General features: G+C 41.1%; 2 protein-coding genes across 4 annotated transcripts; one reads left to right on the forward strand and one right to left on the reverse strand.

Moving 5' to 3' along the window:
• Window positions 1-95: 95 nt before the first annotated feature.
• On the reverse strand, window positions 96-9,066 carry suz12b (SUZ12 polycomb repressive complex 2 subunit b). Of its 3 annotated transcripts, none has more exons than XM_058065389.2 (17): window positions 9,019-9,066; window positions 7,057-7,201; window positions 6,355-6,401; window positions 6,217-6,281; window positions 6,059-6,127; window positions 5,926-5,975; window positions 5,753-5,838; window positions 5,159-5,390; window positions 4,961-5,063; window positions 4,330-4,435; window positions 4,020-4,197; window positions 3,521-3,609; window positions 3,288-3,431; window positions 2,880-3,037; window positions 2,594-2,792; window positions 1,859-1,938; window positions 96-1,310 (listed from the first exon to the last, which is right to left on the reverse strand). In XM_058065389.2, the coding sequence occupies exons 2-17, from the start codon at window positions 7,184-7,186 to the stop codon at window positions 995-997; spliced, it is 2,052 nt and encodes a 683-aa protein (XP_057921372.2). In that variant the 5' UTR covers window positions 7,187-7,201; window positions 9,019-9,066; the 3' UTR covers window positions 96-994. The 3 variants fall into 3 exon arrangements, with proteins under 3 accessions (XP_057921372.2, XP_057921370.2, XP_057921369.2); XM_058065387.2 differs by lacking the exon at window positions 9,019-9,066 and adding an exon at window positions 7,424-7,752 and having other exon boundaries at window positions 3,521-3,606; XM_058065386.2 differs by lacking the exon at window positions 9,019-9,066 and adding an exon at window positions 7,424-7,752.
• utp6 (UTP6 small subunit processome component) lies at window positions 8,166-15,468 on the forward strand. Its single transcript, XM_058065390.2, has 19 exons — window positions 8,166-8,432; window positions 8,797-8,881; window positions 8,956-8,997; window positions 9,082-9,174; window positions 9,742-9,789; window positions 9,870-9,933; window positions 10,016-10,134; window positions 10,205-10,282; window positions 10,343-10,424; window positions 10,509-10,590; window positions 11,107-11,285; window positions 11,615-11,694; window positions 11,789-11,866; window positions 11,942-12,121; window positions 13,430-13,510; window positions 13,638-13,747; window positions 13,820-13,886; window positions 13,958-14,030; window positions 14,264-15,468. The coding sequence occupies exons 1-19, from the start codon at window positions 8,341-8,343 to the stop codon at window positions 14,431-14,433; spliced, it is 1,803 nt and encodes a 600-aa protein (XP_057921373.2). The 5' UTR covers window positions 8,166-8,340; the 3' UTR covers window positions 14,434-15,468.
• The last annotated feature ends 98 nt before the right edge of the window (window positions 15,469-15,566 follow it).

The following is a 15,566-nucleotide window of genomic DNA, read 5'->3' on the forward strand; positions in this document are numbered from 1 at the left end:
CACTATTTTTAAATGTGTCAGTCAAAACTGACATAGGCGTAAAGGCAGAATATTTGATAGAGCTGTGCAGGTGCACCTAATAAATGTACAAGCAATGAGGCTGAATTTGTTTTTATTTAAATATAAAAACCCTAAAGCCAGACTGTACTTCTTTTCACAATTATCAACAGGGTGTTTTGCAAGTAAAAAGTGAGAAAATCTCCCTTTCGGATAAAAAGGTAAGAAATCATGACTGACGTGACAGGAGTAAAATATAGAAACTGAGGTTGGGAGTGAACCATGACCATGGTCTGTTTAAATCCACTATTCAATAAACAAAAGGAAATACACAAATTAACATAATAATGACAAAACCCTTTGGCAAAAACTGCAGTGAGTCTAAAAGCTAACTCTGAGCGATCATTGACCACTACTGTACAGAGAGCCTATCAGCAAAACAAACAAAAAAAACCCCTAAAAAATAAAATGTATTTTTGGAGCCCAAACAATCTTTACAATGCCTTCGCTAAACTGTCAATTCACAGTTTCCACAGTGAGATCCAACAACAGAAAAGACTCCACTGGTGACGGAAGAGATGCTGCCTTTGGTGCAGCACTGACATAAAAAAGGAAAATCTCTAAATACAAAACATCAAGTGCTAAAATAATCCGCTATGGTTATCATGTATGCGTACAATTCATGTTAGCAGTACAGTTTTAACTGTAGCTTTGATGAGCCTCATCTATAAGGACATACTACAAGATTCTCAGCCTGTTCACACACTCATCCAAAAGACACCATCATGTTTGATGTTGGTGATTCATTTCTATATTGTTCATATTTGGTTCACTTCCAAGTTGTAAAAACTTGTTTACCTTGTATATTGGTCTGTTTGGGGTCAGACGCTGTGCTGACCACACGTCTAAGCACCAAAACGATTGGAGAGTTTATTGAAGGGGAGCAAACAGAGCAAAAACTCCCTCATGACTAATAGTTCCAAGCATTGAGCCTGCATCAGTCCGTCAGAGCGCTTTTTGTCCTCTTGCCCTGCTTCCCCGCACTGGAGGTCAAAGCGTTCCCGTTGCAGCTTCCCGCCGCCGCTTCCGCCGGAGTCAGCTCCTGCTGCTTCTCTGCATCCGGGAGATCCTCCTGGATCTGCTTGAGGCGCATCATTGCTCGGTCGATGGTGGCTGTGCCCACCAGGTTGAAGTCGTGCATGCTGACCAGGTGGAGAAGGAAGTTGCGACAGAGGTTACGCCGGACGACGTGCGCGCCACAGCTCTCCACAAAAAGCATGATGGCCTGGTTCATCTGGTTGTCTGCTATGAAGCTGCAAGAAAAAAGGACAAGCGCTTTAATATAATTTGAACACACCACTGCAACTAGTCTGCCAAGAAGTAAGACTTCAACTGAACAACAATGACAGAGTCATCAAGATACTTAAAAACAACCTTTTCTGGTCTTATGGACACTTTTGGAGACAAACGTAAAAGCTTATATTGCACTTCTCAAGCAGCAGGTGCTGCTATGCCCCACCTCCCCACACCCAACCCACGAGACAAGACAAAGCATGAGATTAGGTCCATTAGAACGCAATGAGACGAGGAAATTAAAACTGAAAACTGGTCTCACTATCCACCTCCAAGCCTAAACTGACTTCATCCTCCAGTATAAAACTGCTTTAAACTTAAACTCTGCCTGGTCCTGCTACTACTCACATATCATCTATACTGGCTCTGTCCCCAAGACACCCTTCTCCACCATCAATAAGCTCCTCAAACCCAGTGACAATATCTCGTCATCATTAACTCCGACTTCATGTAACTCCTTCCTCTCATTCCTCCAAACCAAAAAGCACATGCAATGATTTGAACATACCCGTGCTGCATGACGTGAAGGTTCCATAGCTTCATCACCTCCTTCTCACCTTCATTGACGTCTGTGAACTCGTCCAGTTGCTGCATAAAACAAAGATGGTAATAGTTATAAATGTACATAACACAGCAACAATGCTTTTGTTTTGTTTGTGTTCGAACCAAGCTGTAACATTGTTCATTTAGACAACTTTTAAAGGTGAGTTCTGTATGATGCAATTAAATGAGGCTGCCACATTTATTTAATTTAGTGCAGTGGGTTATCTGACTAATGTCCACATAAACGAAACTAGCTATTGCTTACTTGTTTAATAGTGACTTTGACCAGAGATAGATACACATAACTTCCTATCTGTATTTTGTTAGTGTGGTCAAATCTGAAACTTCTTTTGAAGATTTTCCACTAAACAAGAAATGAGTGCACGATTTTCTATGCTGTGTAATTAAACAATAGTGTCGTGCTTGGTTTCTAGTTTCACTCATTTTCCTGCTGATTTGGGCCTCAAAATGTGATGTTGACAAAAGCGTTTGACCATGTATGTCACCTTAAGCTGGCACTTTTTAGGAACATCATCATGGTGGACCTGGACTTCATGAGACACATGGATTGGCTACACAAATAGTTTCCACTGTCAAAGTGTAATTTCATAGACCACTGGAGGATTAACTATGACCCATAAAGCAGCTGTCAACAGATGAGTGACATCATAATTGGATGGCAGTTGCCGAGTTTGCTCACGGTGGCAGTTTTCTCTCGCAGCCACTCGGGGTCTCTCTCATCCTCGCTGTCCACGTCCATCTCCTGGGGCCGCAGAGGCATGCAGCTGTCACTATGGAAGTAGAGGCGGTTGTGTCCACTGACATAGGTCCTCTGCTGCTCCAATTCTCCGTCCTCAGACTCGAGGAACTCTGACAAACTTGGCTTGGTCCTCTTGGGCCTGGGAAAAGAAACGGCAAGAGCCACAGTTAATGTCTGGCATTATGCCATACATTTAAGCAGGTAATGGGAAAAGAAAACAGTTTACCTGCAAACCAGAATGTGGGTGACAGCGGTCCTTTTAACTGGGCCATTGCGACTGAAAGCAAAGCCAGGTTGGCTGTGGATGTCCTGAGGATTGCCGACGTACGAACCGTCATAACACTCATTGATGGACACGTCTATCCTTGCTCCTTTGGGGTGAGGCTGGTTATGAGGAAGAAACAACATAAAAATGCATGTCCAAAAAGAAGACCACAATGTATTCCACAAGACATTTGCATTCCTATCGGCCTCAATAAATTACCAGTACCTCAAGTACCATTACAAATCATACCAGCCTGCTGCAGTTGTTAGCCATGTACAGGAACATGTAGGCTCCTTCCTATTTCCCAGCATTCTCAAAATCAGCAATAGAATCAGATTCTCTCTCAGACAACACTGCTAAGATCCTTACCACATAGTTGAAGATGAAGCGCGAGTGGGAGAGTTTGAGGTGTTTGAGCAGGCTGTAAAGTTTGCTGCAGTTCAGTGTGCACCAAGGACAGTGAAGGTCGTCTCTTGCCTCCGTCTGTTGTCGTGTGTTGTTGTTGTACAGAAACTAGTCAAGAAAAAAAAAAAAAAGACACATAGTAGACTAACTGCCATGCCAGCCATCACATTTTGCATTATTATCCTGACGTGGCATACCTGATAAAATATTCGGAGCTTCTGGCGCGGCTCATAAGGGACATGCTCTTTCCTTGTTTGGATGTCCGTGCTGACTGACTCTTTCACTGCTGACAAACATAAGGACAAGATGTTAAACTAGTCACAGGGGGCAAAATTGCATGAATTGCTTTGGCTTAATTTTAATGCCGGATGTCCTTCCTGACACAACCTGGGTGTCCTCTGCCATAAAAGGTAGAAATGTGTACCATTCCACCAGCAGGGATCAGTCATAAAAAGACACAAAGATTATTCTAATCTTTATCAAAATGCAAATATAACAAGGCACTGAAGTCCTTATCAGTGACATCCATCTTGATGTCATAGCAGTAATCAGTGAATTATTACGGCTCTGTGTGTCTGTAACGCCTCCAATAGTTGGGAGCAGCCTGCCTGTGCAGGGAGTGTTGGAATATTTTGTGTTACATATTTACAGTTCTACAGCTTAGAATAGCAACCTTAAATGACCATTGTGTCTTACTCATGGGGGTCGCTCTATGGTGGCTGGTCCTGGTCTCCATGGGTCCAGAGGTGTCAGAGTTTCGTGTAGCCAGAGGTTTCGCTACAGGGGCAGTGGATGTCCCGCTGGCCTCGCCTGTCCAACGTAGAGTAAACTGCAACGTGGGTCCCTGAGAAAATGTTTCAAACGGTGGCAGCCTCTAAAAAGACATACACAGAATATATAGACACACTGTATACACATAAATACTGTATGCCATATGACTGTGGTTCACGACTGACATTGATCTAATGAGAAAAACACATCAAAAAGAAGCTGTAAAGCTCTTCACCTTGCCATCAAGAATAGTCTCCCATGTGGCTCGCTTCTTGTTCACAGGACTATCCTCCATCCCTTGCATGGACACCTCATACTCCCCGTCCAGCAGCTGCAACCTCCTGCAGAGGACGAGAGTGATATCAAATCAACATTTCACTTACAAGGCATAGTCAAAACTAAATAGCGTCATGGTCTCACTATTGAGATGTTGGCCTTCCAATAAATGTAATTAGGTTTGTATTCATTCATTCTCTATGCCACTTGTCCTCACTAGGATGGCGGGGGGTATGCAGGAGCCTAGCGCAGCTGACTTTGGGTGAGATGTGGGGTACACTCTGGACTGGTCACCAGCCAATCGCAGGGCACAAATAGACAAACAACTATTCACATATGTGTACAATTTAGAGTCGCCAATTAACCTAACATTCATGTTTTTAGAATGTGGGAGGAAACTGGAGTACCCAGAGAAAACCCATGCACGCACGGGCAGAGCATGCGAATGCTACCTAAAGCTGACAAGCTTAGACAGATCTGAACCTAGATTAGTATTCATCCAACTCATTAACTGAACAACTGATTGTGTTTTACGTTACGATAGGATGTGTACTTAATGTTAAGGTGAGGCTTTACCCATTGATACTCACCTATTCTTGTCAAAGACTGTCATCTGTGCAACATAGGTCTCTGTTGCATCCCCTTCTTTATGGGATGAGCATCTCTTCTTTCTACTCTGAGTATCTGTCACATCTACACACACACACACACACACAGAAAAAAAAACATGCATGTCATTATGCGTGTATCCACATGAGGCTTGAACATCAAATGGGATGTTCTCTTACCAATGTTCTCATTGGCTTCACCATTGGCCAGGCCCTTTGAGTCCCTCCTCCCTGTGCGTGACACCCTGAAGAGGAGCGAGTAGGACTTGACCATGTGACTGTTGCTGGGCTCAAACTCATTGCTGGACACCACTAACGAAGGACAGGAGCCCAGCTTGGTTTGGTTGCTCTCAGGGTTCAAAGGCACCTGCTTTTTACCTGTAGGCACTTGCTTAATTGGACAGCTGACATCCTGCAAAAAGACATACACATCTTAAAGACAGAATATTAGGTTTATAAGCATTTAGTAACCATGATACCTTATCATAAACCATATGTTAGTGTGTACCAGACCGTTTGTTTATGTATGAGATAAACACCATTTACCACTGCAGGTACCATGTATCCATAAACCTGTCAACCATCAGTTACAGCACTGTATGTATATATGTACTGTGTGTGCTGTACCATTTACTATGGCTTGCTGTACATACTTTTAAACTACTGCATGTAATTTCCCATTTACCAGAGAAAGTATACAGTTCAATTCAGTGCCACATCACATACCTTTTATGACTGCACGTACCATATTCTAATATGAATGTTCAGGATTACCTTGCGTTTTTTATGGCAGACTTTGACAAGTAGCACCTCTAACGAGACTGAATTTTGCTCATTTTCTGAATTCTGAGATGGCTTTTCTACAAGAAGAAAAGAACACATGCCCATTATGAATATTATAAACAAGATTACAAATATAAACTCTGTCAAAAGAAATGTGTGTTTACCATCCTTATGGAAGAACCCAGTGAAAGTTAAATGCAGATGTGAAGACAAGCTAGAAAGGATGTACAAATTAATGTTACAAAGTTCTACAGTATTCATTATTAAAATGAGCTTATCTGCTACTGTGAATGTTACCTGGGAGATTCCTGCTCTCCCTTCATCTTCTCTACCGCCTGCAACATGTTATCCACTTTGAATGCTTTCCTGGAAACCAAAAGAAAAAACAGACACAATGTTGAAATGTATAGAATATTACAGTTATGAAATAAATGTCTGTAAAACTTTATTTGTACCTTTTGGCATTTGATCGACCATTTCTGTGAGACATGAAGGTGAGAGTCCTGTGCAAAAATATGGGCTAAAAGGAAACATAACTCGTCAATTACTGCATATAGAATCAAATTAAAGGCTAGTAACAATGTGCTACTTACTGCAATCAAGTTCCTAGTGCGAAGAAACCGGTATATCTGAGTCGGCTCTGGAAAAAGGAAAAGTGTTTACTGGGGGGACTTCAGTTTTCAAGGCATAATGTGAGTGCAGATTGCATTTCCCATTGAGTGTCTCGTTCTCATAATCACCGACATGTGTGTTTGACAGGTCAACCGTTGGCATGCAGGTACCAGCACTTTACAGACTTTTTTGGATAATATTAGCATAAAAGTGCTGTACACTACATTTAGACACTGTTTTTTGCATATGTAACCTTTATAAATTAAACCAACGATCACAGACGCATGGGCTGGTTCCAAATTGGACTGTCTTGGTGCAATTCAGCTTCAACGCCAACAAATGCTAAAATGTATGTGACAATTAATATATTACTTCGAATTTTACAATAGTATTTGTATAACAGATAATATGGACAAATGTAGTTTATGAGCCGTTATAAAGTGAAGCATGCTGTAATTTGTTTTGTAACCAAATCAATTCCAAAGATATTAAACGCAGCCATAAATATAACAAGACTGCCTATAGCAATCATGTCTCTGGGATGAAAGTGAAACATAAAAAAGCTATGTCCACTATGTGAAAACCCACCATTACTTTTGCAAGCTCCCAAACATAAACACAAAGCATTATGGCAGCACATTGTTGAAAGGACGGAATGACAACGCGTCGAGAGTTCAACTTACTTTCGAAGGCCTGAAGGAAGAGCTCATGGTCGGCCTGAATCTGCTCCATCTTCGGCTTCTTCACGGAGTTCAACATTGCCGACGAGGCGGGGTACACGGCGCCGTTAGCTTTGCAACCCGCCCCGCTCATAATATGGCCGGAATTCTAGGAATGGGTCACATATATGTGTCAAGAATGAAAATAATAGAACAAACAAAGGCTGTACCAGCAAATGACTGTAGCTAGGAGGCAAACTGTTAGCGCGGTAGCCTAGCTAAGGCACATTGCTAACATGCTAGTTAGCCATACAGTATTTGTTCGTCTGGCGTGGAACAAATACTGAGTAATAATTAAACTTGGTTTATAACTTTAATATAGGTAACCTACCCTGGCAGATGGCATTAATTTGATAGCCTCGCTGCCCCAGCACAAGCCTTTGAAGAATCAACAGCGGAAACCCATGAAGATGAAGAGGACGCGACGAGACGCTGCTAGTTAGCTAGCACTGCTAGCATGATTTCCTGGTAAATAAACCAGTAGTACGACCGAACTGGTTAGTGCAGCCACTGATATCGGCGTATTTCCAAAATTGATTAAATACTCTTAGTGACATCAATAACGGCGGCGTTATAGGTTATTGCCGTGTGGTTTTCCTTCAATTTAGAATGAACAACAGAGCGTTGCTCGTTTGTCAGCCAATGGGAGACAGACTGGTGGAATCCAGAGCTGTGATTGGCCCACGGAGACAGGAACTGACGTTTCGCCCGCTCTAGTTTTCTACGATTTTGCGGGAAAGTGAGCGTTCACAGCCTGTCTCACCATTATCAAGTAATTGTATATAATATATAATGTAGCTTAAACGCTACATTAAGTGAATATAATATGTTGACCAGACGTTCCTATAACACGGTTGGAAAGAAATCGTTATTATAATTAATGGGGATTTCGTTGGAACATTTCGAGCGCTTGGAACAATCCATGTTTTGTAATTGATCACACTGATACCACAACGACAAAAATAACGCAAAAATAATTACATTCAACATGATTGACAATTTAGAATTAAAGCAACAACGCAAGTCTATTTTTTACGGGACTACTTGTTTACTGTCGGGCGATTTCGTGAAAGGACAGGAAGTTTAGTGAATCACAACTTCCGGCCATGCGTACAAAAATCGATCATCCCTGGTCTCGTGGCTCTTGAACTAAAAATTATCATTTTATTATATTACTACAACTGACATTCAATCAGAGGATTTAATTTAAAAAGCGATCACTACATTGGATCCTGGAAAAGAGCCAAGATGGCGGAGATCGTTCAGCAGCGGATCGAGGACAGAATTCCAGAGTTGGAGCAACTGGAGAGAGTGGGACTCTTCACCAAGAAAGAAATAAAGTAAGATAAGACCTATTCCAAATCAGCACTGAACTAATAAAAACAACAACACATTGATCAATGGGAGATTACGATTAAAACATGATGCGCATCTTCTTAGGACTCATTGAAAATAAAAATAACACAAAAAGCTAATTGTGTTTGACTGTCCTCTGTTGACAGTAACATATGTACATATTCCGCTCATTGCAAGTTATCACAAAGCTTGATTGCAGTTGTTGCTGCAAAGAGTGGCCTAACCAGTTATTAGGTTTAGGGGCAACCACTTTTCCCACACAGGGCCATGTAGATATGGATTTTTTCTCCATTAATAATAGTAATATAATAATAATTTCAATGCTAACAAACAACTTCTTTTTGGCAGAGCCATCGTCAAAAGAGTAACAGCGCTGGAATATAAACTCCACAGGCTGATTGTCACTAAAGACGACTTCATCTCATACATACAGGTATAATAATCTTTAGTACTAATTTACTGAAGTTGAAAGGACTTATTTTTATGGTGCATGTTGTTGAATTACAGTATGAAATCAATGTCCTGGAGCTGGTGAAAAAGAGGAGAGCGGTAGGTGATATCTGCAGCTACCTTCCTGTATTGTTAGTGTCCTTGTCCTGCTTCTCATCTTCACTCTTCACTTTTCCTTTGCAGCACATACACTACAAGCACAAGAAGGAAGAGATTGAGTTTGCCATCATACACAGAATCAATAGTGTCTTCAGAAGGGCAACAAACAAGTGGAAGGTATTTTATCGCAAGCCTTAACAACCACTCATTTGGTTTTATAACAAGGACAGAAAGGGAAACAATCACATCATATTTAAATTACACTAGGTTGTGGGGGTGCTGGAGCCTATTCCAGCTGTCTTCGGGCAAGAGACCCTGGACTGGTTGCCAGCCAATCACAGGGCACATGTAGACAAACAACCATTCACAATCACATACATTCCTATGGACAATATGGAGGCACCAATTAAACTAGCATGTTTTTGCAATGTGGGAGGAAACCGGAGAGGAGACCATGCAAACTCCACACAGAGATGACTAAGCGGAGAATCAAACCCAGGTCTCCTGACTGCCAACATTCCACCATGCGGCCAATTTAGGAATATACCAGATTCAATTCCACAGTAAATTTAAGTCATATGAGAATTGTCAGATTTGTATGAGACCAAAATCAGTGTTAGTAGTATTTTATACTGAATTTTGAAGAAAAAGTTGTAATGACATAAGAATAGTGAGTTATTTTTTTGCAAGATCTCACCTTGAAAAAAAGACAATGAATACATCCCAAATGTCTTTTCCTTGTAGGATGATGTGCAACTTTGGCTCTCGCATGTCGCTTTCTGTAAGAAATGGGTATGTAAACATGTTTGCCGGCTTTCAACACAGGTGAATAACAGCAGTGTAAACATGTATTCATTTAATCTCTCCTTCAGTCCACAAAGGGGCAGCTCAGCAAGGTGTTCTCCGCCATGCTGGCCATCCACCCTGATAAACCAGGTACACCTCCATTTAAATATTTTTCAGTGCTGAACATAAAATATTTGCACACTTTCGGACTGTGTTTGTTCTTTGTCGGCAGCACTGTGGCTCATGGCCGCTAAAACTGAGCTGGAAGATAGAAAGTCCTCAGAGAACGCCCGTCACTTATTTCTTAGGGCGTTACGCTTCCACCCAAACAACAAAAAGGTCTACCAGGAGGTGAGGAACAAGAATAAAGCCATATTTGCATGACAGGAAGTTAATACTCTATGTCGTCAATGTGTTCCAGTACTTCCGCATGGAGTTGTTGCACTGTGAGAAGCTGAGGAAGAGGAAGCAAGGAATGGAGAAAGCTCACATGGACATTGTGAGTGGCTGACAGTTTCAAATGTTATTCAAAATACTTACTATTCTTAACACTTTCTAGGGTGAGGATGAGTTTCCTCCTGAGATTCTGACTGGGAAGCTGGCTATGGTGGTATATAAAAATGCCACAGACAAAAACAAAGGTGAGCATGTTTGAATGCCAAAACAATAAAGCTGTTGTTGTAAATGACATTTGCAATTAACCTTTGCTTGTTTTGGTACTACAGAAGCAGAGTTTGTCATCTCACTGCTGAATATCGCAGGCATATTTGACTTCACAAAAGACTTCCAAGAGTCCATCTTGCAGGAGTAAGTCACTGCTTGGCCAGCCAAACACACCTACCCACCATCCACTTTCTATACCACTTATCCTCATTAGGATCACAGGTGAGGTGGGGCCTATTCCAACTAACTTAGGGTGAAAGGCACGGTGCACTCTGGACTGGTCGCCAGCCAATCACAGGACACAGGCACATTATTCACGGCTATGGCCAATTTAGTGTTCACTTAACTTTTGTTTGGGATGTGGGAGGAAGCTGAAGTACCTGGAGAAGTCACAAAACACATAACTACACATAACTGCAAGGTCGATAAAGTATCCTTGAGCATGTTAAAGGATCTGCTCCTATGAAAGTAACAGTAAAAACCAAGCAATGTAGTGTTTTTTTTTAAATAATTATTTCATTTAATGCTTGTATTTTGTGTTGTATTGCCTTCATGTGTACAGTGTGACTGACTTGCTAAGTGCTCTGATTAAAAAAAAAAATAAAAATTGACATATAACTCATTCACTGTCAAGTCAAGCTCCCCCACCTTGTTTTCCAGCCTGAAAACCAACTTCCTCGACGAAAGCATCACATGGGATTTCTTGGCCAAGAGGGAGCTCGAGGCTCCGGGAATAGGGGAGGAACTTCTGACCGCCAAAAGCCGGGCCTCTGATGTTAACCGGAGAGAAGAAAAATGCTGCCAAATGTACGAGAAAGGCCTTGAGAGACTCAACACCGGTAGGCGGCATCAGTGTCAATACATGTGTGGTGCATGATAGACCAAAGCTTTGAGTGGGGACACTTTTCATAGATCATAAATACCATCATTTTTATATACACACAGTACATTTGCTCCACACTAATGCCTTATTGATTAGTTTGAAGGTGCTGAAAGTTGGATATACTTATGCCATCATAAACCTGGACACTGAATTTACTTTATTCTGTTAATTGTGTATCTAAATATATATTATTAAACAATCAATTCCCAATGTATTACTTTTTATTCTGAAAAAGGCATCAACTCATATGTGTAATCAGGATACTTATGTGCTGTCACGCTGCAGAAGCCATGTGGACCTGCTATGTGGTGTTCTGCCTGGAGAGACTGAAAAGGAAGACAAATGTCCAAGATCTGAAGGACAAGGTAAATGAAGCTTTGCTCCTCATGCTGCCACTGTGTTCGAGGATGAAAAAACGTATTAGACGTGTATTTTTATGTATTATTGTATTCATCACAGAGGCAGGAGAGGCTGCTGGGTGTTTTGCAGCGCGCTCATGACTCATCGTTCCTGAAAGAGGATTATTACAAGAACTGGGTAAGATTGTACCACAATTGCGGATGACAAATTCCCTCGCTGTCGTACGTAACACGTCGCCGTCCTTCTGACCAGGTGCAGATTCTGCTCTCGTCAGGAGATGAAGAGGGTGCAGCCAACATTGCCACGGCAGCCACTGACCGCTACAGCCTATCGGTGCCAGTGTGGAACCTGGCGTTGGAGACGCTGATGAAGCTGGAGAGAGATGACACTGGGCGACTGTTCCAGGACGCGCTCACACACATCCATCCCAAGGTGAACACGTGAACACACACACATGCACAGCAGTTCCCAGGCAAGTGGGTCATCTTCAATTAGCCTCCATTCCATCTTATTACTGTAACTTATTTTGCTTTCCCTCTAGTTTAAAGAGGTCACCAAATGATTATGAACTATATTTACCGTCGCCTCCACGACAGGTGCTTTAACAACAAAGTCAACAGAGGAGATTGTTGTGCATGAGCTTTCTTAAGACTTGAGGCCTGATCAGTAGTGGTGTGAGGAGGATTACTACACATTATGCAACTTAAGTGTTAAAACGCCAGGCATCTTAAAAATGGTTTCCTCTATAGTGTAGCTGAACCTATGTTGTCTTAAGGCACATTATGGTTGGGATGCTGCCAGCCGAGGGAAGAATACTGTACCTCTTTAAATGAATGAATAAGTCTTTTTTTTTTATATAAAACTTTTTATTAATTTCAACTTTTTTTCTTTACATTGTCCCTTTATGTTCTATTTTTCTAATTTTTTGCTGTTTTCTACAGAAAAATATGCTAAAATTATATTAACTCTAGCCAAAGACACCAAAATCTTTAGTTCCCATTAATATTTTTAGTACAGCCAGCCAAAGCCCGCCAAGTTTGGGCAGATGGTTGCACTAATCTGGCACCACACGACAAGACGTGGCCACAGAGTTCCACTTAAAGTGCATATACACTGTATACACATTTATGGGCTATGATACATAAGTACATTTTTCAATTTAGCTTTTAATAAACTAGCAAGAACTGTACTAGCATATTGATGTTGTCGTTTTCTGTCCAATGTTTTTCCCTGCAGTATTGAATGCTGCATTATATTTTTGTCTTTTAGAAGGGGTAAAAATAGAAAATTCACAAAATGTCGACATACTGTATGCAGTGATAGGCAGCCATGATTGGAAGTACCATGATGACATTAAGGATAACGGCGTGGTAATGCATATTTATCTGCAGTGATATGACTAGAGCTGTCCAATCTAGTCTGACTAGTCTTGGAGCATACTGATAAAGCCTGATAAAGTCTTCCAAGATACCCTGAACAGTCCAGTTGGAATCGATTGAATGCCCTGCAAATACAGTGACCTGAATGAATGAGAATATTCACAGGCATACATCTGCAGTGCTGTATCACTGTTTTAAATAGTGTCTAACATAGCAGACCTTCACACAACAAGGCTAGACTTCAGTGCCTTAGCAACTGTGAACAGGATAAGCAGTACAGACAATGGATGGAATACTGCAATCACCTTAAATGACATGCTTGCTGAGGTGGTTCTCTCCTGTCTCTGTCCTCTTCGAACAGGAGAGCTTACCAATTTGGCAGCTGCATGTCCAGTGGAGCATCGCCAACCAGAACCCTGAGGAGACAGAAGCCATCTTTAAGGTAATTTTTTTTCTTAATGAAACACCTCAGCTGTGCTATTCATGTCTATCCACACTGAAGATCCATTAGTATGCACACAATGATTTGGCCTCAGAACACTTTATCAGACAGTTTGTTTTACCACCAGAGAGGTCTGCTGTCTGCGGTGGCGGATGTTGCCATGGCGATGAAAGAGCGATACCTTGATTGGTCGTACTCCACTGGAGGTTACAAGAAAGCTAGAAAGACTTTTAGAAGGTAAGGAAAATATTCACCGTCATGTAATTTAGAGGCTACACAGGCAAACGATGAGCTTTTCTCTCTCTTAAGTTTACAGGACAGCAGACCTTTTTCCAAGCCTTGGTTCACCAGGATGATTCTGATTGAGAAAGAACAAGTGAGTGCAACAAAATCACGTCAATCAGTCAGGTCTGAGTTGTTTGTGACAGCATTGTGTTGTTCATGAAGGATTCTCCAAGGATGAACCATCTGAGGGACTACTATGAGAGGGCCCTGCAGGAGTTCGGCTCCTCAGATGATGGTGAGATAAAGAGTGGCATAGGAATAGTTGTATTTATATTCAGTATAGTTTTATAGTGTAAAAGTATAAAGGCTTATAGTTTAACAAAGCTACAGAGATGCTCCAGTATACAATATAGACAAGAGTTGGGAAAAGTGAAAGTTGAAGAAAAGGTATAGTGTACCATATAGTGTAGTTGGGGTTCTTCCAATCTTCATCAGCTCAAAAGATGAATGTTTCTTTTACTGCTCAAGATCTGTGGCTACAATACATCCAGGAGGAGATGGGGCCCCTCGGCCAACTGGAGAACTGTGTCAAGATCCACTGGAGAGCCATGAAGTTCCTAGAGGGGGAGAGCGTGGAAAGATTCACCTCCAAGTACACTCTCCTTCAGACCGGGCGCCTCGGAGTCCACATGGGCTAAATTGAGAAATAGTTGGTCAGGTTGAGGGACCCCATGAGATGTTGGCTGCTTCAACAGGCATCCTTGGATTGTTTCACCACATTTTACTGAAGGAAAAAAAACATGTGAACTGTTTTCTCATGTCCATGTTCGAGGAAAATTCCATGTTGCTCTGCAGTTTGCTTTCAAAGAATAATGTTGAGAACATGCAGAAATCCAAGAAAGTCCTCACAAATGGACTTTTGTCATGTTGAATACACACATTTGATATCGTTCAAATAAAAAAATCCAATTCTTCTCAACAGTGTATGTAAATAATAGATCTTAGGTGCTATTGCACCCTGTCAGTATTTTAAGGTCACTTTATTGTTTCATACCTTCAGCTTTAGTAGAAAGTAAACCGAACATTATAAGTACATTGAAGTCTTATGTAACCAACACAAATACAAGTTGTTCCAGTAATAATGTAGTGTAATGTTTCCTCCTCCCATCAGCAGACTGAATAACAATTCCAATGTACAAATGCTTTAAATTAGTGCAAATACACAGGAGCATTAAAAGGACATAGAATCCATTAATATTCAGTATTGATCCCTTTTAAAATGATGGAATACTGTATGTGGAAAACCACTAAACTACCTAACCTGCATCAATAATTCTGCCTTTTCAAAGATAAAGTTTTGACATTGCTGAATTAGTCTATTATTGTGGTTGTACAGTAGTTCTATTTTGTGGCTGGTTAAAAAAACGTATACATTACTGCAAACTACAACCACCGTAGTAAACATATTGTTAAATTTTGAATAAAAACAGCATTATATTTGAGAATGCAGGTAAAGATAATGTCAGGGCCTTTGTGTATCTAGGTGTGATGTTACTGTATGCATTTCATGTATGAAATAAGTCATTTCAAAGGAATTTTAGCAGCAAGCTAGTTTTCTACATTCTAGTGTGTCTTCCTGAAGAAGCTAAAGCAGCAGTGAATTAAATTAATATTAACAAATGAAAATAAGATATCAGATTCACATGGACTGCATGGCACTGTTTGATCAACCCTGCAGCATATTTGTTCCCAAAAACCTGGATTATTGTTGCCGTTGACCACAAAGTTAGAATCCAGTCCAACTCTCAAAGCTTCTTGAGGAAGATGTAGG

This window comes from Doryrhamphus excisus, linkage group LG9 (genome assembly GCF_037039965.1).
Source record: "Doryrhamphus excisus strain RoL-2023G ecotype Guam linkage group LG9, RoL_Dexc_Guam_v1.1, whole genome shotgun sequence".
NCBI classification, from domain to species: domain Eukaryota; kingdom Metazoa; phylum Chordata; class Actinopteri; order Syngnathiformes; family Syngnathidae; genus Doryrhamphus; species Doryrhamphus excisus.

Bases quoted from the DNA above. Each gene is read 5' to 3' on its own strand.
- utp6 (XM_058065390.2), top strand. From the start codon at position 8,341: ATGGCGGAGATCGTTCAGCAGCGGATCGAGGACAGAATTCCAGAGTTG. The intron at 11,286-11,614 runs GTAGGCGGCATC...GTCACGCTGCAG, and splicing joins CCTTGAGAGACTCAACACCG to AAGCCATGTGGACCTGCTAT. The intron at 13,887-13,957 runs GTGAGTGCAACA...TTGTTCATGAAG, and splicing joins TTCTGATTGAGAAAGAACAA to GATTCTCCAAGGATGAACCA.
- suz12b (XM_058065386.2), bottom strand. The intron at 6,402-7,056 runs GTAAGTTGAACT...TCCTTTTTCCAG, and splicing joins CTTCCTTCAGGCCTTCGAAA to AGCCGACTCAGATATACCGG. The intron at 6,282-6,354 runs GTAAGTAGCACA...GTTTCCTTTTAG, and splicing joins GCACTAGGAACTTGATTGCA to CCCATATTTTTGCACAGGAC.